The sequence below is a fragment of the Pelecanus crispus genome, chromosome 11 (genome assembly GCF_030463565.1).
Source record: "Pelecanus crispus isolate bPelCri1 chromosome 11, bPelCri1.pri, whole genome shotgun sequence".
In the NCBI taxonomy this organism is placed as follows: domain Eukaryota; kingdom Metazoa; phylum Chordata; class Aves; order Pelecaniformes; family Pelecanidae; genus Pelecanus; species Pelecanus crispus.
Genome location: NC_134653.1, coordinates 37,606,721 through 37,634,189, shown reverse-complemented (window position 1 = coordinate 37,634,189; position 27,469 = coordinate 37,606,721). Strand labels below are relative to the sequence as shown.

General features: G+C 45.5%; 1 protein-coding gene across 1 annotated transcript in view; it reads right to left on the bottom strand.

Annotated features, from left to right (window-relative positions):
- The window catches only part of FBRSL1 (fibrosin like 1), a 560,052-nt gene that overhangs the window by 167,228 nt on the left and 365,355 nt on the right, over positions 1 to 27,469 (bottom strand). Inside the window, exon 5 of the mRNA XM_075718432.1 lies at positions 19,612 to 19,641. Coding sequence (XP_075574547.1) covers positions 19,612 to 19,641 — 30 coding nt within the window. The remainder of the gene's footprint in view (positions 1 to 19,611; positions 19,642 to 27,469) is intronic.

Here is a 27,469-nt window from a genome sequence, read left to right as displayed (position 1 = left end):
CCAACACCTCCCCATTCCTACCAGCCGGCTAACGCTGAAATTAAAGAAGTGGGAGCGCTCCGCAAGCCTTCCCTGTCTGTAACAGACCCAAGTCCAGCTATTTATTAGGTAATCCAATTACTCTGATGTGACCTTACTCCATGCATTTACGTCTAGTCAGACTACAGGCATAGCCTATCAACCTGGGTGTTTTTCTTACGATGCAAACCTCTGCTCCTGTAATGACAGAGGTTATTACAAAACACGGCTACTGCACAAAACATTGCATCTCCTTTGCATCTCCCCTTCTCTCATCGTTTTCCAGTTGTTTGGAGAGCAATTACGTGCCCAGCCGCAACGGAGAACAGGTTGAGACCAGTCTCCCGCACCCACTTCTTGCACCGTGCTTTCTTCCAGGCCTCCCCTCGCACCTGGGAGGAGCTCCCCATTAACATCTACAGAGCTGCCTCATTAGTCTCCTCAAAATTTTCCTTTACGGCAATGCTGTTGACAGCATTTAGGCCTCTTGGGTATGCTGAGGCCACTGCTTACCATGTGGGCTTATGGGACCTCTTTAGAGTGCACACGTCCTCTCTCTTGCTTTTTCCCTGGAACACGAGCTCCCTGGAGCGGGGACAGCCTTTTCGTGAGGTACGTAGCCTAGCGTGGATAAGGTCCTTGGCCAGAGCTCCCGGGGGCTCCGATACCGCAAATAATACAAGGGTGACTTCCAGCATCACCCAGCAGAGCTTTCTTTGGAAACCAATGACAAAATTGCAAGACCGACTATCAAAGCATCTAAACCACAGCCTCTTCTGCAACAAGGGTTAAGAAATCTCTTGCCAATAGACCCATAAAGGAAACTTTGAAGAACTTGGATTCCTAGCCCATGTATGAGGCAAATCCCAGCTTATACTCCACTCTTTCAAGGGGTGCAGGGCTTTTGCTTGGAAATATGCTGAGGGAGGACCCTGGCCTGTATCCATTGACCTCTGATGACAGAGATTAGATAACAAGCGAATGGAAGTGCTTTCAGCAGTGGTATTGCGTGCTGAGAGACATAATAAAGAGCATGTATCATGGCAATACTCAGCATATAAAATTCCCTGGAGAGATTACCCAGTGAGAAAAAACCACTTTGGTATGCCCCTGTTTGTTACACTGGCTTTCCTGGAGTAAAGAATACTTTCCAGCACTCTCCTGCTCTGAAAAATGCTGCAGGCTCTGCAGACTCACGAAGCAACTTGCAGTTCCTGCTGCTCAAGGGTCACTTCTAAATACCCCTTATTTTCTTCTCTTCAATGCTTTTCACACTCTGCTTTGACGCGAAGCATCTGACAAAACAAGACCCAAAAGCTGGGGCACAGGAGAGGAAGACATGCAGGTGTAAGAGCGGGCCATGTGAAAGTTATAAATAAAATCAAAACCAGTATGGGAGTTTCTAAATACAAAGGATCACAGTAGCCTGTCTAAAGTTTCGTCAGTCAAGGGTTCACAGGCAAGATTCCTCATTAAAACAATCGGCTTTTATCATTTTTTTTGGCACTGTTATGTGACACAGCCCACAAAATTTGTGTAGGAGCCAAAATTTTGAGGGACAGACACTTTGTCAGCCTGTCCTTCCCAAAACACTTTGGGCCTTTCTGGTGCAATATAAGTAACTCGGTAATCACTCCTGCTTAATACCCCAACGACGTTTGCAAACCAAGAAATTGTGCTATATTAGTGAGAAACAGGTATCCAAAGGCAGGGTTCACTTCAAATAGACACAATTCCCTATGCAAAATACAAAGCTGTGCAAAATGTAAGAGGCTTGCTTCATTAGTTAAAGCTTTTGATCAGCTACAGGTAGAGGAAACGCCATAGTGCTTGTCATACACAGAGTTTTTGTCAGGCTTCTGACCAAATCTGCCCGGTTTTACACGCCCTTCTGCTAATTGAACACAAATAAGATTAAACCTTTGGGCTTGGGATTATTTCTGGTTTTGTAACTTTACATCTTTCACCTTGCTGTGTCTTCATGTCTCTCTTCCAACCTTTGCCCAGGTCAGAGGTGTGTGTAAACCCCTGCCCATGAGAAAGCCCATCTCAGGTAGCTTCTACAGCAGCAGAAATACTGGCTACCTCCTCTGTGCCAGCGGTGTTGTCACCGGCCGTAGGGTCTGCTACAAGCCGGACATCACCCAAGCCGTAGGCACCGGGCAGGTAGAGAGCCCCAAGCCATTCTCCCTGCTGCGTGTCTCCTTCACCTTCCGCAGGCAGAGGCAGCTGCTCCGAGGAACGGCTCCTTCCTGTGCGAAGCTTTGCTGAGCCCTGGAAACATCACAGCTGCCTTCGTGGAGCAGCTGATCTGCACAGGAATCCCAGCAATCAAATCATGGCGGTGGCTCCAGTGCTATTCCCCCACCAGCATACGAAAGGCCACCGGGCAAGGATTACCTAGGACAATTTAATTATGTGCGAAAACAGCTGCAAAGCTTTATGGGGTTTTAGGGTTGTTGTTCTTTGGGTAGGAAGGGGGAAAGGAGAAGGAATTAGACATTGGGCGAGCTGGCTGGGGATGACCTGTGACGGCAGGGAAGCACACTGTCATGCACACGAGCAAAAGATTAAGGACTGATACATTAAAAGCTGTTTTTCCTCAAAGGCTTTGCCTTTCATGCCTTGTCACCTGGAATGGGGTCAGTGTGACCCACTGCGTCTCCCACGCTCTCTTAGTGCCAGGAGAGATGACCGCTCAGCTCCTGCACCCACCTCTTCATCACACGGAAAGGCTACTCGGCCGCTATTTACCTGTACTTCCATGTCAAGGGACCATGGTGGCCTGAGGAAAGTGAGGTGTATGCTTGCCGCTACTAGCTGAAATCTTGGTCATATTTAAATTAAAGGCAGTTTTATTACTGCCTTCAACCAGGCCAGAGTTTCACCCATAAGAATACAGTGTCTGGAGAACAGAAGGTAGCCAAGTCCAAGGAAAAACTCCACATTATCTTTTAAACCACCTCGTCTGAGATATTTTGCCCTCCTTGATTCCATTAAAAGGTCTCCGTGCCTTGCAAAATATCTGTAGAGGAAAACAAACCACAACGGAGAATACTTCACTTGGTATTAACTTTCATAAGGCACGATGAGAGCTCATCAATGCAGTCTGTAAGCTGGTTGATTTAAGGACTCCACCAAACATGTCTCACACAGGAATTACAATACATGTGGTATTTGTTTGTTTTTGTTTTTATTTCAATTTTATTTCTGGATTCTACTTTGCTTTGTAAGTTATTTTTCTTGCATGACAAGCAATATCCAATTATTCATGCACTGCCTTTTTTGTTTTGTTTTAAGTTGACATTTTGCCCAAGCTTAAGACCACAAGATGCTTACTAGAGCGGTCCTCCTAGCTTCAACAAGATCTCCCGTACTGCTGACTTTTAAAAACCAGTACATACTAAACCTAATACACATAAAACCACGACACAGGGACATGAGTCACCATTTCCCCTCCACATGCATGCGTGCATTTTCTCTATCTATGCACAATGGCGTTTCCAACCTGAAAACAATGCATTCAAGGAAAAAAAAATGGGTTTGTGTGATGGGGTTTCCAATGGAGCCTGAAGGACTTTGGTATCCCCAGACTATAAAGAAAGTCCAGAGAACAGAATGCTTAACATCTCCAGCCTCCTTTGAATTCCCAGCCTCACTGAACCAAGAATAAAGAAAGCCTGGCCCATAAGCAGGAATCCACTAATTAAAGAGAAATGGGGCTTATTTGTCTTGGTTTCTGAAGTCACAGCTCTCCACTTCTGAAAACACAAGTTTCTCACCAGTTCTTTTCCGCCCTAGGGCTGTGACCTAAGCAGCTTAAATGATACACAGATTTTGGTCGAAATCTGCTCCTTATTTACTGGACTTCAAATGTGCAAGCAATTACTGAATGGGTCTCGTTTATTGAATAAAAGTATTTAGGCATTATGTTTACAAAGGCCTAGAAACATTAAAATCTAGTGAAAAACAATTATTTTTACAGAATACATCTGCAAGCAATATGAAGTCATTTTGTTTTTGTAAATTTCTCCGTAACAGACTTATTGTTGATGTGGAAAACGTTCACATTGCAGCAGTGAATTATTTTGAAATGCCAAACTTAATAAAGGAGAAATTATTCCAAATAATATCACAACCCTTAAGAAAAAAAAAAAAAAAAAGTCAAAATACCAGTGGTTTCCTGACTAGTCAATCCTCTTCAGATTAGCAGACCTCTTTGGACTAATCAGGAAGAGTTAGACAAATAGTTACTTTATTATGGAGGTTGTCAAATAAATCAGAATCTGGCGAGCACCCGTCTGAGCCCTGCAGTCTGGCTGGCTTCTTTTCCTGTAGAACCAAGGCAGTTACAACAGACCCACGTACGTGTGTGTCTGCAGAGCAACGTGTAGGCTTCAGGCCTCTGAACAAAACTTCTTCCAAATTCGGGCCGGCATTTTTCTTGGCTTCCCCAGGTTTTGTTGTGGAACATGGCTGAGAGAAGAAATGTTTTCTAACCAATTAATTCAAGTCACTGCTGTTATTTTTTAATGGAGAGCTCTGAAGCTCAGCTCACAAAGGGTAATGAGAAAATAATGTTTTAAACAACATCATCAGAGGAATCAGGCCACGGACTTGAACTGCATTATCCGATTCTCGCCGCAGAGTTATTTTGCCCCCAACACGTTTGCTCTTTACAGCGGCACGATGAATGGGAATTTTGCCTAAGGTAGAAGCCTGAGACACGGCCACAACTGAAGGCAACGGAACAGCGAGTTTCAGCAATCAGCCACAAGAAATGGTTGATTGTGCCGCCACACCCCGGACTCCAACAACGCTCCTAACGCTGGTAGGCTTTGTGTGTTTGGGAACGAGTGAAAACCGAGGTCTCCTTTTAGCAGGGCACTGGGGCACATTTAACCCGCCGTCCCACAGCACTTCAGCGCGTATCTAAACTGATGCAGAGGAGACTTAGGTACGCGATCAGACTTCAGCATTACTCAGTCGTTCTGCCGAATAGAGGGAAGAAGAATGCTGCGTGAAGAGGTGACACCACCACCTTTTGCACCTCCACTCAGTCCATTCTGTGTGGTTTATCCGCATTGCACAGTGTTGATTGGAAAGGCAACCCCGGGGCAGAGGGAAGGCAAAGAGGAGAAGGGGCAGGGAGGGAGGAGGAAAGTTTGAAATTAACAGCCAGAACGGGTCTAATGAGCACTGGGGCTCACAGTCCTGTCTGAAATGTTTTCAAGCACAGCTATTATACAGAATATATTCACCAGCTGAACAGCCAAGAGTTGCAGTTGGAAACTCTAAGACTGCCCAGGCAAGAACTTCTGCCTCCTTTACATCCACGGCAATGCAAACTGGCAGCACTGACAAATCAATTCAACACCAGTGATGTTACAGACTTGCTAAGAAGATGGGATATAATAACTTCTGAAGCTAGTAAGATGGCTTAAAAACATCCTTTTTTTTTGCACTGGACCACATTAAAAGCAAGCAGCGCAGATGGACTTGCACCTGCTTCCAGATGAACGTGGTAGCTAGTGCAGCGCTGTTCTTAATATGAATTAACTTTTAATACAGATCTGCTTTAGTTCTAATTGACTTTACAGTGCTACTAAAAATAACTATTCATCTAGCTGTCAGGCATGCTTCCTCATGTCTCGACATGGACAGGGAACACTACAAGCACCTCGGCGCAAGTGGCATCAGCCTTTTTCTCACCCAGAGCAGTTTTCTAGTCCCTGTGCCGCTTTTTCCTCCATGGGGCCAATGGTGAACAACTGTCCACAGCCGGTAGCAGAACCGCCGATCACTGGGATTTTTCTCCGAGAAGTAATTTATTTGGTGCAAAACCCACCCCCATAAATTTAGCTAGCCGTAGCCTATGCTGCCACTCCCACACGCGTGTAAGAAACGAATGCGCTGCCACAAAGTACATTCAGCTGCTCGCCAGCAGCAGCCCGACGCTGCCGCAAGCACCACGTAAGCCCCTCCGCGGGGGAGCGGCTGGCTTGCGGAGGGGATGCTCAACCTGCTCCTCGCTTCTCATCCCAGCACCTGACTGGGGCCGGCCTCCGTGAGGTGGAGGGCTGCGGTGGGCACAGCTGCCAGCGGTAGCCCCGCCGTGGCATGTGGGCCCAGACGCAGGAGGCCTTCTCCTTCAGCCGCCGCTGGTGCAGGTCCCCGGGCTGGGACGAGCACGTGCCTGCACACTGCTCCGTGGATAGGCACTGTGAATGGCAGCTGCTGTCGTCCTCTCATATGCAGCCTATTTCCCATTTCATTCCTTCTGTGTGTTAGATTTATTTTGATTTTTAACTGAAAGCAAGTTTTTACTCATCTGTTTAAGGCAACTCGCCCTTCCATCTAGTTTATTCCTGTACGTCATCACCTATTGTCCTGCCATCAGCCAATTTCTGAATGTTTGAGCTGTTGATGGCTGTTGGCGACGATGTACGAAGCAGAAACAAAGCCAGAGTTGCAAAGACTTCAAAAGGTTGAGGATAACTAAGAACAAGGCTACTGAGGGAGCTGGTGGGAGTGCTCGCCAAGCCACTTTCAGTCCTCTATCAGCAGTCCTGGCTAACCGGGGAGGTCCCAGTTGACTGGAGCTTAGCAAATGTGACGCCCATCTACAGGAAGGGCTGGAAGGAGGATCAGGGGAACTACAGGCCTGTCAGCCTGACCTCGGTGCCGGGGAAGGTTATGGAGCAGATCATCTCGAGTGCCATCACGCGGCACGTACGGGACAACCGGGTGATCAGGCCCCGTCAGCGTGGGTTTATGAAAGGCAGGTCCTGCTTGACTGACCTGATCTCCTTCTATGGCAAGGTGACCCGCTTAGTGGATGAGGAAAGGCTGTGGATGTTGGCTGCCTAGACTTTAGTAAAGCCTTTGACACCGTTTCCCACAGCATCCTCCTGGAGAAACCGGTGGCTCATGGCTTGGACAGGCGTACTCTTCGCTGGATAAAAAACTGGCTGGATGGCTGGGCCCAGAGAGTTGTGGTGAACGGAGTTAAACCCAGCTGGTGGCCGGTCACAAGGGGTGTTCCCCAGGGCTCAGTATTGGGGCCAGTTCTGTTTAATATCTTTATCAATGATCTGGACAAGGGGATCGAGCGGACCCTCAGTAAGACCGTACCGCTCTCTACAGCTGCCTGACAGGAGGGTGTAGCGAGGTGGGTGTTGGTCTCTTCTGCCAAGTAACCAGCGACAGGACGAGAGGAAATGGCCTCAAGTTGTGCCAGGGCAGGTTTAGACGTGTAGATGTGGTGTTGAGGGACATGGGTTAGTGGTGGACTTGGCAGTGCTAGGGTCACGGTTGGACTCGATGATATTAAGGGTCTTTTCCAATCTAAACGACTGTCTGTCACCAGCAGAGACAGACAGCATGTAGAAGGCAAACACCCAAGGGTTAGTTTTGGCTGACACAGCACGGTCTGCTATCCAGACTCGCATGGAGAGGGTTTAGAGCACAGAGCTGAACAAGAATACCACAAGTCTGCGTCCCACAACACTTCTGACTGATTCACTGTGGGACCGCAGGTAAGTCACATTTTCTCTGAGCCTCAGCTGCTTCTGTGGAAAATGCTAATAATGATGTTTATTCAATTTCCTAACAGATTTTGGATAAAACATGCTCACAAATAATTTGTGTGTTATTTGTACTCCATGAAATGATAGGTCATCTCCTCCATGGGAGGACACACTGATGGATCCTAAAATGTAACATTTGCAGTAAATACAAACTACCCCTAAATGCACACCATCCTATGTGTAACGTTTGGCAGGCTTTCTGGGGAAGAACCACATTGTAGGCAGCCTATCTGGTGGAGAAAACCACCATCAGAGACTGCCGGCTTACAGCCCAGAGGCCAGCAGCACGGGCAAAGCAGAGGAGGTGCAAGTGACGCCATCAGACCAAAACGGAGGGATGGGAAAAGGTAGCATGGTGCAGGATCTTGAAAAGTAAGACAAGAAACTCACATTTCACAAAAAAGGGGACTAAAAATACAAGGATGGGAGGGAGACCCTTTTGGTGAGATATACAATGTCTTTTTATGGGGACAAGCTCGATAACCACAATACAAGAAATTCTACTTTCTTCAAGTTCACCTTCTGCGGGTAGGCTGAGGTTCTAAAGATGTGAAGAGGGGAGAAGTGACTGCAGCCACTCAGTAACCAGGCTCTGGGTGTCCATAATATGTAGTGAGATATATGACACACATTGGTCACTTCAGCCACCTTTGTGGCAATTAATAAAAAGAACAGACACTTTAAAATCTTTGTCAGTTATCAAAGGTTACTCTGCACTTTTATCCTCGCATGATACCCTTAACTCAGTTTCTGTATGAATGGGATCCCTTTCAATTTTAGGCTAATGTTCTTTTATATTTATAATATTCAGGATAGCTACACATGCTTGATTACCTTTAAAACACTTATCACGATTCCATTTAAAAATAAATGAATCCCATTTAAAAGTGACTTGTCCCCATCTTCTAGTATTTATGGACAAGGACATATGGGGCTGATTTCTCTCATTATTAAGCAGCATGTCTGAGGCTTAAATCATTTAAATTATTCATTGACAGCAATTGGGCTACTCATGCAAACTCCCACTTACATAAGGAGTCCCAGTGATAGGACCAGTCAAGTGGATGAAGACGGCTGAACAGATTTTGGGATGCACTGAGCATCCACCGACACTGCTAACTTCGATTAGGGTGAGGAGTACTTTTGAAAAATCGGGCCCCATTTCACTTATAAATATCATTTAACTGGGACTTTCAACATGGTTATTCTGAATGGCATTTCCTTCAAAGGTTGCCATGACTGTGGTTCTGAGTGGTGATCGCTAGTAGCTGAAGGAATACGAGTGATCTTGCACCAATTACCATAACAAACCCCAAGACTACCGCAAGACATTTCTAGAGCACTGAGTTACGCGGGACTTTCCTTTTCGGTGTGGGTTCAGGGCGCTCCTGACAGTGGCCAGACACAAGGCGGACATCTCTGCAGAAGCTGAGCTACGAAAGCTTTCATGAAGAACAAAGCTGACTCTAAGCAAATGAAGGAAAGCATCTCCAAGCAGCAGAAACCACCCGTATGTGGAAGTATGAATACTACTGCTCCAGCAACACTGAAATCTGAGACAGGAGATGGATAAATCAGCTGCACGGTTGAGGTTGGACTGTGACAGTCCAAATGATAAAGGCTGTAAACATTTAAAACTCTGCTATAAAGAGACTTTCCAGCCTATCCCAGACTACTCTGCTCTCCGACCACCTCACCGGTGGAAGACCTTGAGCTGTTAGCGTGTTTTCAATCAGTGGAGTCGGACTGAGAGAATAGGAATCATCCTTCATGGGAAAGAAAAGTTATGGTTATTCTTTGCAACATTTGATTTTTAATTAAAAAGACATGTTTCTTGCTCTCTTCAGAACGAGCCCAAGGAACATTTGTAATCATTTTCAGGTCACATTATATTGTACATATTGCAGCTGATTTCACAGCTATGTGGGCAAATCACTGTTTTTCTGCACAACTAAATCATTATCAAGGTAACAGCAGACAGTAAGCATCACCAACATCTCGCGGTTACAACGCATTTTAAGAAAACACGGCCTAGCTCGCTCTTGAAAGAAGAAACTTTCATATTTCAGCCAGCTCGCTCTCCCCTGCCCAGCCCCACCTCCGAGCCCCAGCATGTACCGGACTTTGTCCCTATATGTGATCTTGATGGCAAAGATTTTGTTTTGCTTCTTTTTCCCCTAAGAAAGGCAAAAGGGTTAGTAAGTCTTTAAACTCTCAGTTCTTAAGGCTGTTAATATTTCACATTGCCAGCAGGGAAAGGAATTAAAACTGCCAGTAGCTATCCAGATAGATTTTAAAATCCCCTTCCCTCCCCCTTCTCTCTGCCTCCCTCAGCTTCAGAGGATATTTTCCCCGCAAATTGGTTTTAAATTAAGGAAGGTGATGAAGGCAATGTGCCGTCTCAGCATTTTCCCAGGTGCACTTAATCTAATTTCATTAAGGAGATCAGGACAGATGATCGCTACAGTCGAAACATTAAGTCTGTCCATTTTTGTATAAAAAACCATTAAGTCTGTCAAAGTGTCGGCGGGTGGGCTGTTTATTATTGGAGATGAAGGCGCGCTTTGCTTCCCCAATAAACTGTCAGGAGTAGTAAACCACAAATTAAGTCAGCTGCTGCCAAAGATTTAGGCAAAGATCTCCAACTAATTTTGACACAGGTGTGGGAAAGGCCAAGGAAATGGAGGCTCTAAGTCGGTCTGCACGCTTTGGAAACCAAGCCTTTTGTGTGTGTTTGAGATATTTCAGTCTGACCCATCGAAGAGTGGAAGAGTGGTCATCAGTGGATACGATCAAGCAGAACTGCTGATGCTTCTGACACTCTGGACACAGCGTTGACGGGAGCCGTGCAACGGCGTGCACCGCAGAGCCCAAGCCGCAGAGCTTGGTAAGCAAAGGTAAACTTTGCTTTAACCTGCACGCATCCTGCTGGGACTCATCATCTTGTCTCATGCAGACAAGAACTGATGAAAGCTTCATTCAAGCCACTGCTCTGTTTCGAACTTATGCACAGCTTTGACTAAAATGTAAAATCATATTCCTCAGATAATCATACAGATACCATACAAAATCAGAGAAAACCCATCAAAATGCAGAAACTATGGAAGACTATTTAAAAGCCAAGAAAGAAATCAGGTGAAGCTTTCAGATTAAATTTTCAGGCACTACAAAATCAAATGTGAGCCATTTCGCTAAGAAGAACACCTTACTTCTCATGAAAAATGCAGCTGGGTAGAACTTGGTATTAAAGACCATCGAGAAATGTTAAAAAGTACAAAATACTAACTGGAATTACACAGTATTTGCAGTACTTACAGAGAAATGAATAATCACTAATATGGAATCAGGAGTGACATTCTAGCTGGAGCTTCGTGATGAGGGAAAAGCATGGTGTTTGCAGGCAACGTGTGCTACGTACTGCTTTGAGCACCAAGGGGGGCAGAGCCGAGGAAGGTTCATTTTCCCATCCCAGGTGCAGCGAGGGGAGGAACAGAGCCTGCTCTGCTGGCAGAGGCTTCCGCAGCGCTGCAGGGATTAGGAGGGAGCAGGGGAGGTGGGAGGAAGCCAGCCTACACCAGGAGAAATGACTGGCTCACCCCTGGAGTGAAGTCGGAGTTGAAGGCCCACAGGTGAATGAGAGACAAAGACTTTTCCTTGCTGCCTGGGAAGAACTGCATGGAGCCGGCGTGTCTGTGCCGCAGCCAGCACGAGAACTAAGGGGTGACCCTGCAGGGAGCAGAGGGAGGCTTATTTACACACGCTTATTTTAATCTCTCTCGCTTTGAATTTTCTCTGCTTGAAAAGCACCTCACTTTGGTTCGAGTCTGTGGAAAGCTGGGACTCCAGCTCCTAGGGACTCTGCCCCTGAGGGTGTGCAGCAAAGGCTGGGCAGCACCAGCTGAAACATCTCCCCTGCCTCAGGGTGCTATGGAAAGCCCCTTACTGGTTTTGGAGACAAAAGCAGCAGTTGATAAGCAGCTGAGAAGTGAAGACAGCAGCTGATAAGTGTTAGGAGACTCACCTAGGCAAAAGGATACCCATTTCAATCATGAGGCTTTAGGTAAGGGTGAATTCCCAAGCAAGGACAGGCAGACATTACTTCTAGTCTTTACTACTGATCCAAATGTTGTTGCTCCCTCTTACATATCTGGAAAACTCCTGTAGTGAAACCTAGTTTGGATTTTATTGCAAATCAGACCCAGGAGCAAGAACTGCTGGAAAGCTGCAAAACGCAAAGCTGACTCTTGGGCCACCCTTGAGTTGTATCCTTGACGCCTGCATAGGACACAGAGTGCTGCATGCTATGCTCTTTTGTGTTACTTAACCTGGTAAGACAATTTCGGAGTACAGTAATGAGAAACTTTGCAAGCCAAATGAGGGCCTGCCATTGCAGCTTTTGGAGTAGGCATCCTCCAAAATTCTCCTCTGCTCGGCATCTTTGTGGTTAATTAAATAATTCAATTGAATTAATTGAATTGCCTAACTCAATTGCCAATTCCTGTCACCTGCCTACTATGTGATGTTCTATCTGATCACCTTCCAGGGAGTTACTGCCATTGCACAGGTAGCCCTTTGGATTTATGGCTACGTTATAATGGTGTTTCTTGATGTGGGCAGACAGCTGTACAAGACTGCTCTCTTCCCCTTTGCCTCAGATCTGAGGAGTTTCTTCATAAGGTCCTGGTGAGATAAGAAAATGCTCATGGATGGGAAGTGGAACAGGGAGACGTTAGACAATAGAGAAAGCGGAGAGCTAGGGACGTGCTGGCTGCCAGCGGCAGAACTGGTATTATCCTGTCTTGCCCAAGAGCTCTCCATAAGATCTCTTCAGCCCTTTTATGTGAGTTAATGATGGATTTTTGTCAGCAAACTAGAAGGCTCTTCTCATTGTTTGCTCTGAAATTTTTTTTTTCTGCATTTTCAAGAACGAATATGGACACCACAGACTGTGATGACTCAGCTTGTTATATACAGACTAATGTACTTAAAATTTGAGTTTTTGTCTGCGTAAAAGAAAAACACAAAATCTCAGTAGGAGGGGAGAACATTGGTGCTGAAGCTTTGAGCTTAATTTTTTCAATTGCATTCTTGCTTTACTTAAATCCAAAGGTCAAGAAGGGCCAGTATTACTAATACTTTTCCCTGGAGTTGCAGACCCTCTTGCTGGGAAGGACAACTTGGAGGGCTCCTTTCCCTCTGGAAGGGCTTACAGGGCCTAACTCAATTGCCCCAAGTCCCAGGGGGAACCTTTGTGTCTGCTCCGTGCACGTGGCGCGTGGAACGACGGAAGCCGAGGGCATGCCAAGTCTCTCCCCCATCTGGCATTTCCTAAAGAGCAACTGAGTGAACTGGGTACGCAGTGGGCTTGCAGGATGCTATTTTCCTGGTAAATCTGTTCATGGAGAATGATGAAATAAAATAAATTCACTGAGCAGTGAATTTTTGTCTTCCTGTACTGGCAACAACATTACGTTTGCCTGTTTATAGCACCCGAATCTTTCAAGGGCTACAAGGTTATTTTAAATTCAATATTTTCACATTGTTTAAAAAGCAGATCTGTTTTTAATAACAACATGCAGCTCATCTGTCAAACAGAGACTTTCTTCCATTAAAAGAACTAACCACCTTTACCCAGTTGTTATTATATGGGAGTCAGGTTTCTCACCGGTTTTCACTCCGCCTCACTAGGTTTTCAGTCTGCAAGAATTAAACCTTAGAAGAAACACTGATTCTGTGCACGTATGTGCACGGACACGCGTATACGCTATACTACTGCATGCTGCTAAGCCTGCAACACGGCCCCGGCATGCGCTTCTGCAACTGCATTCAGCATTGCCGTCTGTAAGCAAGAACACGCTACGGTAAAAGGACCACTTAAATACTGTGTGAAAACCCAGCTGGAAAGTAATGGCAAATGGAGACTTCTCGTTATTAGTCACAGCTGAAAACTGTCATAGATTGAAGTGTAATGCTAACAGAAGCGCAAATACTGCCATGTGAAAGCCCTCGGTTCAATTCTGTGTTTGATCTCTCCCTTCTGGTGCAACCAGTAAGAATTGGGATTGCTGGAAAAGCACCGAGATTCATTTCTCAGAGAAAGGGACAATCTAATGATGGACAAAACCAATCTGGGGACCTTGGCCTGGGTAGGCTTCGAAAACAGCAAATAACAGATTACCTGAAGTGGGAACTAAACTTCCAGCCTCTTGGAAACAACAGACTTACCAGACAGAACCCACTTTTTCCGTTGCTAGATAAAATATGAGGAGCAGGGGGAAAGAAGCCTCCAGCAATAGCGCTACCAGTAATAGTCCCTGCGGACTTCAAATGAGTGGCACTGAGGGGTCCAGGGAGCGAGGCTCATTCCAGCCCCACGAGACGACACACTGATGTTGTACTGGTGCACTGAGGCAGTACATCATCAAATTTGTACTGGACAAATGAGGCCACGAGAGCAGGAGTGTAAAGATGCAACAAAACACACAGAAATTTGGATCGATGTAGGATCTTTGGGAACAGACACTGCGCAGTTTGGCTTCCTCTCCCCCACTGAACTGCACCTCGACTTCCAAAGTCTTTTGCAATCCCCTTTCCCTAGATCTCACCTTCCTTGACGACCAGCTACCTGACACAGCTCTTCCCTCCCTGGGCTTCAGCAGCTCCTGCCCGCTCTGCTCCTGCCTCGGTAACTGCTGCTGTAATTCTGAGCATCGTTCAGACCATCTTCCCTGAACCTTTCCATCTGGTGTCATCGGGCTTTATCTTATTTCTGGGTAATCCCATACACAAACACACATACACAGAGTGACCACTTCTACTAGAGTGATTCCTAGAGCTCTCTTCATTATTACATCCCTTTCTCCTGCTGCCTAAATTACAATTTTTCTTGTGGGTTTGTAGACACCCTTTCAAGGTCAACACAGCTGAAACGGAAGCAATAATTTCATCCCCCAGATCTTCCACACAGTTTACTCTCCTCATTGCTTCCACTCTTATCACTTCCACCTCTCACTCAAGCCCATAGTTCTCGGCGCTCTCTTTGACTCACGCCACTGCCTACATCTTGACATCCAACCTATGTTTAAGTCCCGTGTATCCTTTTTCTCTGTAACATAATGAGCATCCTCTGTTCATCCACACAACTAAGTTCTTGGTCAAGCTCTCACTACCTCACCTTTCATTTACCATTTGAGCCTTTCCTCTGGGGATGGCAGATGTAACTGTGTCCTTGTGCCAAGGAAAAGCTGCCACAAGATCATTTTCCTAGTCTGTGGCTGTGCTCCCTACACAGCCTCCCACTTCCCGAATTGCAATCTATCACTCTTCATGGTTTGACTCTTTCACAGCTTACCTCTACTTCCCAACACGGACACTCAGTGTCGATGTAAACACATCTCTCACCGGTCTGACTTGATCACCCCCTTGCTAAGCTTTCAAATAAGCACCTCCCTACTACTTACCACTGTGCCCTTTGCTACAGAGAGTAACTTCCCATTCACAGTCACAGAGCTACCTGATTTCCACTCTCAAATGCCTCCTAAAACCTCCCCCTTTACCTTAATACCTACAAAACCAAAGCTGGACAATAGCGAGGCTGCTGACACACTGAAACAGCGTTGCTGTTACCACTGTCCCCCCCATTTATCTGAGTCCCTTCACTGTCTCTAACCTCATCCTTAAGCCACGAGCTGTTCTGCACCTATGTGGCACGCAGCAGGAAGGGAACCCAGCCCGTGGTGAGGCGACCATAGCACTAGCGTGTTGCTCCTCTCCCATGCACCAAATGCTAAACTGCACCTGCTCGTGCGCTGCCACACGCTGCCCGGCACCTACTGGGACTCAGAAATCAGCACAGCAAACAACAGCATGGCAAGGCTGAATTCACGTCGCCTCAAGCAGGGCCTAATAAACTCACTGTGCTGTTGCAGAAAGTAGCGTGGAAACACTGGTTTAGAAACCTGACTTCAAAACTTCTTGCCTCCACCTCGGATACAGCTTTACCAGCCTCAAAGGCTGCTTGCTATAGCTAAAACACGAACACAGACTACCGAACAAATGTATGGTAAATACTGATTCAACTTAGAAATACAGTGTCATTTTTTTGTACGTCTTCCTTAGCACCACATTAAATGAAGGAATGCTGATATCTAACCCCTGATTTGGAGAGCTCGCTTACACTGCGGGGCCATGTAATTAAGCTGACAACCCACAATTTCGCACGCAGCAGACAGAAGTCCAAGACTGAAAGAACATGAACACTGAATTACTTTGAAAGAAAGAAACAGGCTTTTTTTTTAATGCAATCTTGAACACTGTTATTAAAAAAATGAGAGCAACATTTTGGAGTAACGAGCAGAGATTACTCATTCCCTTGTTTTACACAAGTTGACTTTTGGCTTTCTGCAGAACACCATTTAACAGAGCACATTACCAAGCTGCTAGCCACTTTTCACTGTGATGCTAAAGCAGGTAAGAGACAATAAGTGGAACTGTTGATGGTTTATATTACTCTATTATGTTAATGTTCACTAAAGTATGCCATAAGCTCTCTCATTACATGTGTATAAACCAATTCTCTGTGGTGTTATTCCTGTGCTAAATGCTATAACTACATAAATCTTGAATTAATGGAGACTTTATAGTTCCTGAAAATGAAGGGTAATTGCTATCTGTTAATGCTGTTGTTGCTATTAAAGGAAGTATATATTTTCAGTAACAATGTTTATGGACCGTGAGCCTCACATCGCAGCTATTGCACAGTGCGGAGATAGTGTAGTATGATTATCAGCCTAACTCCCTTTCCCTCCCTCCTCCCTCACAAAAAGCACAGTATCGTTTCCACAGCTCCAACAAACCACCCCGCAATTCTCCTAACAGTTGCAGAGTCCAAAGCGATGTCCTTCAACGAACACAGAGTAACAGAAACAGGATTTGCACTTCCATCTCTGGGAACGTATGATTTGCTAAGTTTCTCGCTTGGTTAAATGGCTGGACAGCTCACTTTATTAGTTTGGGTATTTCGAACAGCTCTTCGAGAAGCGTGCGGTGACAGAATGATAGGTGTGAGAAAGTATCATCCCACTTACTTCCTTCGAGATTTCAGCAGTGATGCAGAAGTGAAAGGCTATACTTGGCCAGAGACAGTTCTCAGAAAGTGGATGGGATGGACAAGTCCCCAGCCTTGAGCTCCTGCTCTCCGATTATTAAAAACAGCAGCACACTGTTTGGAAACACTCTCACAATCTGCTGTGAAACCTTGCACTAAAGCAATGGCTCCACGACTGACTACGCTCCCTTACTTTTCTCCCCTGGACTCCTGCACAACACTGCACAAGGGAAAAAATGAAGCCATCAGGAATGTGTTTATATTTTTTCAATGCAGTGAGGGTAAAGCCTTAATTTTACTCTCACGTCTATATTTTAAAACATTAAGAGCTCAATAGCCCATATACCTATGAACTAAATAAACAGTGGATAATTAGTAGCGTGGTACAGAGAGAGAGGTAGGAGGTGGAAAATTTCAGTTTTGCTTCTAGCTCTATCACTGACTCAGTTTGTACTTGTACACCAACTTTTTTTGTCTGCTTTCCTCATGACTTATACGCAGACGACAGTGATCCGCTGTTTATGACTAACAAAAAGTGTTATGCAAATCAAAAGTACATTAGTAATTCCTGCCCTGCCCTTCATTAGTGCCAGTGCGTGTAGGTGTACCTAGAGAAAGCTGCTTCTTGCTGACCAAGCAGGAAAGCAGGATTGTTCTGTAGCGCTGTGAAACGAAGCCGACCCGTCATGTCATTTGGGAAGCCTGATGCGGGGCTAGACAGTACGTGGAATACTCCACCTGGCTGCAATAGCCAGAGAGCATTATTAGAAGACACGTTTTTCCAACACATGGAAGGGGGAAAAAAAAACCACTCTTCAGTGTAATCCCTCAGGACATTCATGCCAATACTTTTATAGCTCCTTGTTGCATCAGCCAGGTTAAGTTTTAGACAAATACTGAACGTGTTTCCAGGGGAGTGCAGTATGGCGGGCACCAACAGAGAGAGCCGGGCCGCCCTTGCGTTCCCCAACTAGAAGGCAATGCTGCATCTACATTACCCCCACGAAAGGTTTGAAGCCTCTTCATTTCAACCTTGTTGAGTTTACAGGCATGTGCACACGTCTTGGCTGACAAGAAAAGCAACCCTACTTAATTCCAGAGACCTATTTAATAGAACCGATGTCATGTCTCATGTCTCTACAGATCAGGCAAGAGATAGAAAGATGATGATCTTGTGCTGCTCTCCTTATGAAGAAAAGAAGTGTTGTTATTAAGGTGGAGTCACCTTAAGGAGAAAGTAGCTGGGAAATACGTGAGCCTAGAAGGTCAAATTACAGGTACAGATATGTAAAGAAATGCCGTACTAATGGTAAGGAACACTCTAATAGCCTTTCATTTGCTGTAAAGGACAGTAAGTTACCAGCCAAACACAATGCAGCTTCCTCTGAAGGTAACCTCAGATCCCACATTCTGAAAGCTAATCAATGTTGTTCAGATTTCAATTTCTTCTCTACAAGGTGAAGTCAAACCTAATCTAACAAACGTCAGTCTCAGATGTAATGCCGCTAGCTGGGTCTACCAGTGTAATTTAGATAATCATTAATAGCATAGCTGTATAATAAAACTACATGTCACTTACAACTTCATCTGAGGTTTGACTGGCAGATCTTTAAACAGTTTTCTAAGTGATTGCTTTTACTTTCTTTGATTGGGCAGTCTAAGAAATGTTTTAACCCCATGGTATCTAAGCTTTTAGAGAATAATTTTTCACCCTCACCACCCCTGCCATCAGCTCTGTTGCTGTGTAACCTTGCAAGAAACAGAACTCAGGGGGTGGGGGTGGTTTCAGGGAGTGACTTTATACATATATACACATATATAAAATAAAGTAAAATAAAATAAAATAGGTACAGTATCTTTCATTCAACATATATGATTTAAATGTCTCTCTTCAATCAAGCCTTTCATCTCATCTCAGGGATATTTGGTATCTGATGGGATTTTTAAAAGAAGAAGCTGAAGAAACCTTAATGCTTCCCAAGCTCTAACAATATTAAAAAAAAAAAAAAAAGAAAAAGACTTAACCAGAAGAAGCTTTTAGTATAGTCTCTTGAACTCACGGTAACCTCCGATGTACGGCCGCAACCAAGTGCGCTGCCAAGGAGACAGGGCTATCTGAAGTCAGCCTTTACTTTTGTAACGCTGATCCAGTAGAAACCTCCGTGCCACAGCTTCTCATGAATGAATGCAAGAGACTGGACAGCCAAAATACAATTAAAGTTTGATGAAGATCTAACCTGAGACTGCCAAGTTTGATCTGCCAGAAGAGAACTCCGCAAGGGATACTCAAGTCTTTTACACATTTGAGGGTATGCAAGCATGGTGCAACTGTTGCTACGTAGTGGGACTTCTCTGTTTTCCTTGCAAAGGTGAAACAAGAAATCCCTACACAAAACCACACAACTACAACCTTTCAACGACCAACCTCTGTATCCAAAAGAAGGTCAGAAAAATCATTGCTCTATGATAAATATGCATGCAACACGACAAAACGCTCCTTGACAGTTACTGCACTGCCTTTGAGGGTAGGTACCAGTTGTCCCATCTTCTAAACTGATTACAAAGTTGACATCTTCAAAGGTTACTATAAATAAAATATGGGCTCCTGACAAGTTATCAGAGGAGACTTCCTCTGAAACAGCACTAACGCTATGACTCGGGTCTCAGCAAACGCTCACATAATGATCTATTATGTTAATGGGAGTTTCTTTTCTGTAAACAAAACCTAGTGAAGATCACAGAGTACCTGATCCAATGTATTTTCATCCAATTACAGGTATTTTTAAATTTGACATGAAGACTGGAGGAAAAAATATTACTTTCAAATTCATTCTTATTTTGACTATGAGGGAATTTCCAAGCTAGCAAAGCACATAAAAGAAGAAAATTCAGTCTTACCTTATCGTCAATATCACTCTCGCTGTCACACTGTGGATTAGAGAGAGAAAAAAAGATTTTGAGAAACACCTTTATGTATAGGGATCTTTTGCATCATCCTCTTAAATCTTTAGGATAGCTGTTTATGATGTTCTCAGTTCAATGAAACACACTTTTGATGTTTGCAGTAATGCCTTTTAGATTGCTAGCATAAACCAGACAATGCCATTTTCTCTCTTCTTCTACAAAAATATGGTATACTCTTACTCGGATGGGGGAAAGCGAACTTCAAACAAATAAGACAATCAGTGATGCATTATAATAACAACTGTAACATGAATACCACAACGAAAAGCATGCCTTTTTATCATCCCAAATTGTGGAATATATAGTAACAGTTTTGCATTGCTTCACCTTGATAAGCACTTTGTCATCTAACATGGAAACTGTGAAACTGGCAATCAATTTCTAATTTAATGAGTGGTACCAAGAATAGTAATTAAAATACATCATAAATTCTGGTACATTTTTTAGTTTGAATGAGATCACGATCCCAGGAGGAAGTGTTTACTTAAAGAGTTTGAGAGTGTAATCTCTTACAGCCTCTGAAAATGAAATGCTCTATTTTCACAGCACAAATGACGGAAAGATAACTTGAGCACTGAACATTTCAGGACACGCACATCTTGTTGGCTGGAGCCGAGAGAGATTTACAACCGGGAGCAAAAATAAATCTCCTGGTGTCTGTTATACTGACAGAAAGTGGCCAGGGCGTTTTGTAGCTTTTGTGTCCCAGGGGAATTTTCCCCTGCAGCCAGCTGTGGATGGGGATGGTCCGGGTGGGTTTCCGTAACCGGCGGCACCCTATTGAGCTCACTGGTTCGACAAGAGGGGACTCTGCAGGCCAGTGATGGCAAGCTACGAATGTGGAAATGGTCCACGAGAATGCACGTGCTTCAGTGTCACGAATGTAGAAGAAGGAACAGATCTGTTTGGTCACTTTATCCAGCTCCTGCTCCTCAGGGAGCGGGGACCTTTCCAGTCGCATCCTTTTATCCTAAAGTTACAAAGCAGAAATTTTAGCTGTTGCATTCTTAGTTTTCTGCAGATTTTTGAGAGACTATTTAATCTCTCCTTCTTCTGTTTGGCACATGAAATGATTGACCCCAAAACACTTGAGGAACCTTTTACTCTTAAACTCTGAAACACAAAACACTCCGAGCACACGAAGAACCACAACGCAGCGGAGGGGTCTCCCATGGTGATTCTGCAGTGGAGACTGCTCAGCTTCCCAACTGACTCCGTATTTCCATTGAACTGCAGTGGAAACGCTTGGTTTAAGGAACCTGGTTTTCTACAGTCTTGACCAAGCAGAAGTTTTTTTCTTTCGAAATGAAACCGTTTTACACTGCCCCATCTGATCCACAGCACGTTCTTCACAGAGAAATCCAACTGTTTAGAAGGACGCGCACAGACCTAATCGTACTTGTAACCATTCGGGGAAAAAAAGAACCCAAAGCAAAACCAGAAGAAATTACAGGAAGGCAGGACACTGCTCTGCAGGGGCCGGGGAGCGGTGGGCGGGCCAGTCCTATGGGAATAACCGGTGTAACGCCAGCAGACTGCATTAAGCCCTAGCCAGCTACTTTGTGCAGGGAAGGCAAGAACATCAGATAGCCATGTCTTTAGCAAATACCTTCCCGTAAGCCGCTTGTGCCTTTTTGGGGGACTTTCATTTTGTCACTGAGCTTTATGAAAATTATTATAGGAAACACAGGTTCTGGTTTTTCACAAACCAGACATTCAGATCAAAAGTAAAGTCGGTCCTGACAAATCAGCAGCAGCAGCCATTTGCTGCCTCTCCCAAACCGTGCCGCGTAACCACAAACAACTAGAAGTCTCTGCGCTGGGCCTGGAACGGGACTGTCGTCCGTCACCACTGAGACAGGCTGAAACAGGTTTGCTGGGCAAAGGCTTCCCCAGTACCTGCTGCGCTTGTGCTTGCTCAAGACAGCGCTAATGCACGCTGACAAAGCAGCACATTCATCACAAGCAAGGTGGGGGAAGACGCAGTCGCAGCAGTACGCTTGTTATTATTTACATGCTCCTGAGAAACGCCGGCTGACTCAAGGGAAGCCTTTCACCTCCACCCGGGGGGCTGACATCAAGTCAGAATGCTACAGGGAGTGTGCATCCCCCCAAATTACTAGCATAATTGAGTGGGTTACGAAGACCATGTTATTTTACCCTTTAAACCCAGTCTGCGCTGAAGTATCCTAAGTTCCCATTTTAATCGTTGTGCTCATTTAACCTGCACGCTCGTATTTTAGAGGCAGAATATTGTGATGACGTGATTCAACCCGCACAGCTCAGACTAAAGCATGTTACAATGGAATGACACCTACCACAAAAATGGCATAAAAATTAGTTAGTACGCTCAGCCCTGTGCTGCTTAAAATTGTATGCCTAGGCAACACCAATACAAATTTTAACTCGTACAGGGACTTAAAGAGCAATACACTGAAGTAATTAAAAAAAAATCAAATAAATTAAACTCAGAAATATATCGACTAGAAAACATTAAAAATTATCATTAAAGCTCAGATGCATTTGCCTATGAGCCCTGGTTTAATAAAACCACAGTACTGTAAACCTTAATAAATTTAGCTTAAAAATATTTGAGAGCAGATATAAACAATTTTGGGGAACTTTAGTAACCATTATTATTCAAATACAATGCAGTATTTTAGTCTTGCTCTCTGTTTTTTGTAACAAAACTTGTCTTCCTATTTCTTACTGCATTACGGTATTTAAAAAAAATAGGACAGGCTTCTCCTTGTTGAAAACAGACTTGACCTCAAAAATTTGTATGCCTATAATGAGTATAAAAACCTATTACAGATGGTTTGCATTACTGAAAGGTGCAGGATTGCTTTATTTAGATGCCTAGTTTTGCTTTGTACCGATACGCAACTTTGTCTCATGTAGGTAAGTGAAAGTTGCAGAAAGCCAGTGAACCATCAAATCCACATGCTAAATTTTATAAACAGACAGACGAATGAAGCAAACATCTGCTCTCTGAGGATACATTTTTCCCCATTCAGGATCTGTAAATACGCCATAATTAATTGTTTTTAAAATGAAAAGGACAGCAAAGAATTTTCTTTCATTTTAGCTTACATCTTCCTTACTTTAATCATGACCGCATCAGTCCTGCAACTGAAGAAGCCGGCGGGGTTGTGGATGCAGATCCACACGCGAATGCGGCTCTTTGCGGACACGGAGCCCACCGTGCAGCTGCGACTGCAAGACGGCTGCTTTAAAGACCGTATTTCTGACGGCAAGTTGCCTAATTTCTTGTTTGCCTTATGAAATAGCTCTTCTCTCCCACCTCTCCCAGCCGCCCCGGACTTGCTCACGCACACAAACTGTCCCCGTACCGATTCCCACCACGTGGCTTTTAAACCACCAAAACACCGCATCTTAATCCACGTGAGAATGAAGTCCCAAGCCCACCCAAAGCTACTAAGCAGTCTACATGATGAGAGGTCGTGGGGGAAGGACTAACACACCATTATTTCTAAAATTTGGACTTCTGCTTAACATACAGCACCCTGGAAAATGGAGAGCTTGAGACTCATGGCTACCAACCCGTGTTAAACTCCCACCGACTCCTGAAGAAAACGCAGCCAGCTTTGGCAGAAAAAACCCCCAAGCTTCAGAATTCACTTAGGTTTTCTTCTTTTTATTTTAAAGAAACAGGCACCCACATTCGCATCGAGAAACAGGAACCCACAGGCTGCTGAAACATGCAATGGCACCGAAAAAACTGACGACAGCAAAACCAAACCCGCCCGGAGAGATCTGCGAAAAACAGAACCGCTGTTGACCCCTTCCCTTCGTGGGGGTGTTAAAAAACACGATTTCAATGGGCTGGTTCAGTTTCTGTGGTAACAGCCTTCAGTCTCCGCGCACCCGCTCTCCTCCAGCCTCCTCGCCTCCGCCGCCCGCCCCTGCAAAGCCCTGGGCTGACAAAGAGACACCAAGGCTGGGGCGCTGCATCGCCGGGATGTTTAAATGAATAATGAAGTCGTAAGAAAAAAAAAAAAACCCAACACTTTGGTTTGACCCAGAGGATTTTCTGTGTCTTAAAAGACAACTTACTCAGGCCGGGCGAGGAGGAGGCCGGCGGGGCTCCCCTGCGAAGGCCGAGCAGGCCAAGGCCGCGGCCACCTCCCACGCAGCTGTTGTCGGAGGGACAAAAGCCCTTGTCAAAACAAAAAAGTTAAAGAAAATGTGGAGAATGGCAACTGTTGACAGCTACGGGGGCTCATTGAAAGACAAAAGCTTCAATTACCTGGATTTTTCTAAAGGCCTGTTAACACTCCTGGTCTATAAGCGAAACTGTAAACAGCCTTTGTGCCAGGTTCATAAAGGCTCCTAAAAGGATTATTCACTGGGTTGTGCCAATTGCCTCTCAATTCCACCAAGAATGTTTGCAAAGCTGACCCCTAATTGTGCCGCTTTTTGGAAACAATTTCTTGCAGTGACAGATTCCAGTCAGAAAATACCTCCCGTGAGGTGAAGTTAAGCAGAAACACCACATAATTCAGGTAGAATCCACTCGGTGCGCCGTAAAAAGGCCTTGCCCCTCTCCCTCCTTCCCCCTTCTGCCCCAGAGAGGAGGATGCCAGTCCTGCAGCGGTGGGCCCTCCACCCGCGAAGACCCAGCGCCAAAAAGACTCCGCCGAACCGGCCGTGGGTTCAACCAGGACAGGGCACAATTTGGCGGCTGCTGCCAACGGGCCGTGCTCCGGATGAAGGTTCAGGCTCTGGATGAAGTAGGGAATAAAACAGTAAGAAAAGCCGGTGCTTTCCTGATCTCCACCTAAGCAACTGCAGCAACTGCACCATCCCCTCCGTCCCCCCTGTTGCACCCAAAGGCCTTTTGAATCAGAGACAGAGCTCCCATATGTGTGCCTGCTTTTTTATTTTTTTTTTGATGGCTGAGGTGGAAATTCGCATTTCAAGGCCCCCCTCCATCACGCCTTTCCCACCAGGCAAGGAGTTACGATGCGTTCCAGCACTTGCTGGTACGAATCACCTCAACGGGGAAGAAAGACGGACTTGTGGCTACTGTAAAACGCAGGCAACGGCGTATTTGGAGAAGGGCTTTCTCTTACCGTGGAGATGTAGATGCCACCAGGAGCACACCTGCCTGCGCTGAACTGAAAATAAACCTCTTAACCCCTCCCTCATCCCAAACAAGCTAAGATTGAAATGGGAAATACAAACATTACCCGCTGCGGTTCACATGGCATACACGCACAGAGCAGATGACTCCACGTAGCGGCAAGGGATACTGCAGAGGTTTGTGTCACTGCAAATAAAGCTGCATCTCCACTACCAAGGTTTTCTGGTGGACCTAGGGTCAGAGGTGTTCAGCAGTGCCATTGCTGGCTCTACCACAGCACTCAGGCAATTAGCACAGCTGCAGAGTGTTTTAGCCATTAAGTTTAGGTTTTTTCAGTGCAGAAGCAGGGCAGGCCTGGAATGAGTTACGAATAGATTTTTCCAAAAAAGCAGCATTTGCAGAAGCAGCATGTAGGCTCTGTGCTCCGGGACACCTCCGCTGGCACTGGGCTCCTTCCAATCTATATTAAAATTGTTTGTACTGTGATTCTGGGTGTTTTTCAGTGAGTTTAAGAACCATGAATATATCCTTTGACTCTTACCCCCAACGTTTTAACTTCCAGATCACCCAGTTTTTCTTCATGTACTAAAAAAGCCTACATTGATTAATATGAAAACAGATACTCACATAAACTGCCTCATGGCAGGAATGAGAGCTCCAAGAAACGAAAACAAAAAAACAACCCAAGTCTCGCAAGACTGCAACAAGACTGGCAACACTTGGGGCGTTATGTCATCGGCTAGGTGCAGAGAAACACTCATCTGAAACGGGGCCACATCCTCCAAGCGTTTGAGAATTGCACAGAAGCCACCTCAGCGTATTCACGTAAACGCGGTATCTCCTGTTCCATCCAAAACCAGAGGCGCATGACCTAGGTCGTGCCTACGCAGCCTCAAGGCTATGGAGCCCCATTGTGCCAGACACTATACAGCCCAGAAATTACAGGTTCCTGCCCAAACAGCTGACAGAAAGGCTTGTTTCTTCTTTGCACACAAACACACATACCTACAGATATTATTTATATTATGATTAAGCAGAGGGTGATAGACATCTAAGCTAGCCGTGTGAAAAAACAGATCCCAGCCCGGAGGGACATGAAGTCTAACCAGTCTACCTGCAACTACAGCTGTCTGGGGGAGCGTAAGGCTGAGAGAAGAGGAGGCAAAAAAATTAAGTATACCGTCTATAGCGTTACAGTGCAAGATGGCAGGGTAGAATATATGTGTAAAAAGTTGCATAGAATATATGAACAGTGTAGACACCTACGGAGCTTGCACGCCCACTCACACAGTCCCAGAGGATGGCCACGTTACTGCTGTCTTATGATTTCCGACCACATTTAGTTACTGAATTTTCTTTTAATAGCAAGGCTCGGGGAAGCGTTAGGCTTCCATCCCGGTTTGCTCGTGTGTCTTTTAAAGGAAGAAGTAAAATCAAGCCTATTTTTTTCAGAGCCCTCCCCATCTCCCCGTCCTCTGAGCTAACTTCCCGGGAGCAGCTCGCAGCAGCAGCGCCTATGGATGCGCGCTCCTGTGCGCGCGGGGAGGGTGTTGTTTCCTATTAAGTCTGGCATCGGATCCGTGTCTGCAGGGGCTTGCTTAAGATGATAGGAAGAGAGAGTTTTATCATGAGCCAGACTGACAGAAAAGCCTGCTAATGGGACTTGAGGCATACACAGGAAAGAAAGTGCCAAAACATTAAGCTACCGCCAAGTGTCAGAGGGCCACTGATTTATTGCAGCAATTTTGCCACTGTGTCCTTTATAAGGTCCCACAAGTCCTTCCTCCTGGCAAGAAGCTGCGAGCTGCTGCAGCTCGGGGAGAAGTTTAGATCCAGGGCGCAGAAAGTGTCCAAGCGAAAGGCGGGGGCCGGGGGGAGGACGGAAATCGAATGTTGACTTGAACTTGCCCCAGGCAGCAGAGTCCTCTTAGCTCCACTGCCTCCCTGACAGTTTGATGAAATGAGTCAGGGCCTCCCTATGGCTAGACCAGCTCAGGCTTCCAAGTGCTGGGGTAGAGCTGTAAGAAACAGATTGAGCCTCAGGGCAGCAATTTTTTTTTTTTTTTTTTTCCCTTCCCTTCCCTTTCTCTCCTCAGCATTTGGCTGGGGGAAGGGGGAGGTTATGAGCACTACAGATGTATAGGCTGAGCCTTTGTCTGCGGAGGGGGAGGGCGAGGGGAGCGAGAAGAACAGCAAGAGAGTATTAGCTATGGCAGCGGAGAATAGCCCACAGCACTAGAACTAATTTTGAGGGGCAGCGATGCATTGTAGGGGCTGTGTGCTGTTTGGTCTGAGGGGGCCCCTGTTGGGAAGCAGCAATCAAGAGGACATTTTGTTAAGTGACCAACAGCTGTCATCTGCAAGCCCAGGGTAGGGAAGGAGGGAGCAAGGGGGAGGGAAAAAGGGGAGGGGAAAATAAAAAAAAAAAAGAGCATTTGTCCCTTGGAGGCAGAGCACATTAATCCACCGATCTGCCACAGCTTTAACTCTAGAAGTGCTCGGTGCCCCCGAAGAGCCGAACTCCACTCCACCGGCCGCCCAGAGAGATGGGACCCTCTCGTCCTGCTTCAGCCTGCCGGACACAGGGAGCTTCCCCACCTCCGCGGGTCGAGGAACCGATGCTAAAAATACTGTTTAAGTCTCTTTGCATTCCATAAAATTGAGTTGATCTGCTGTAGCTTAGGG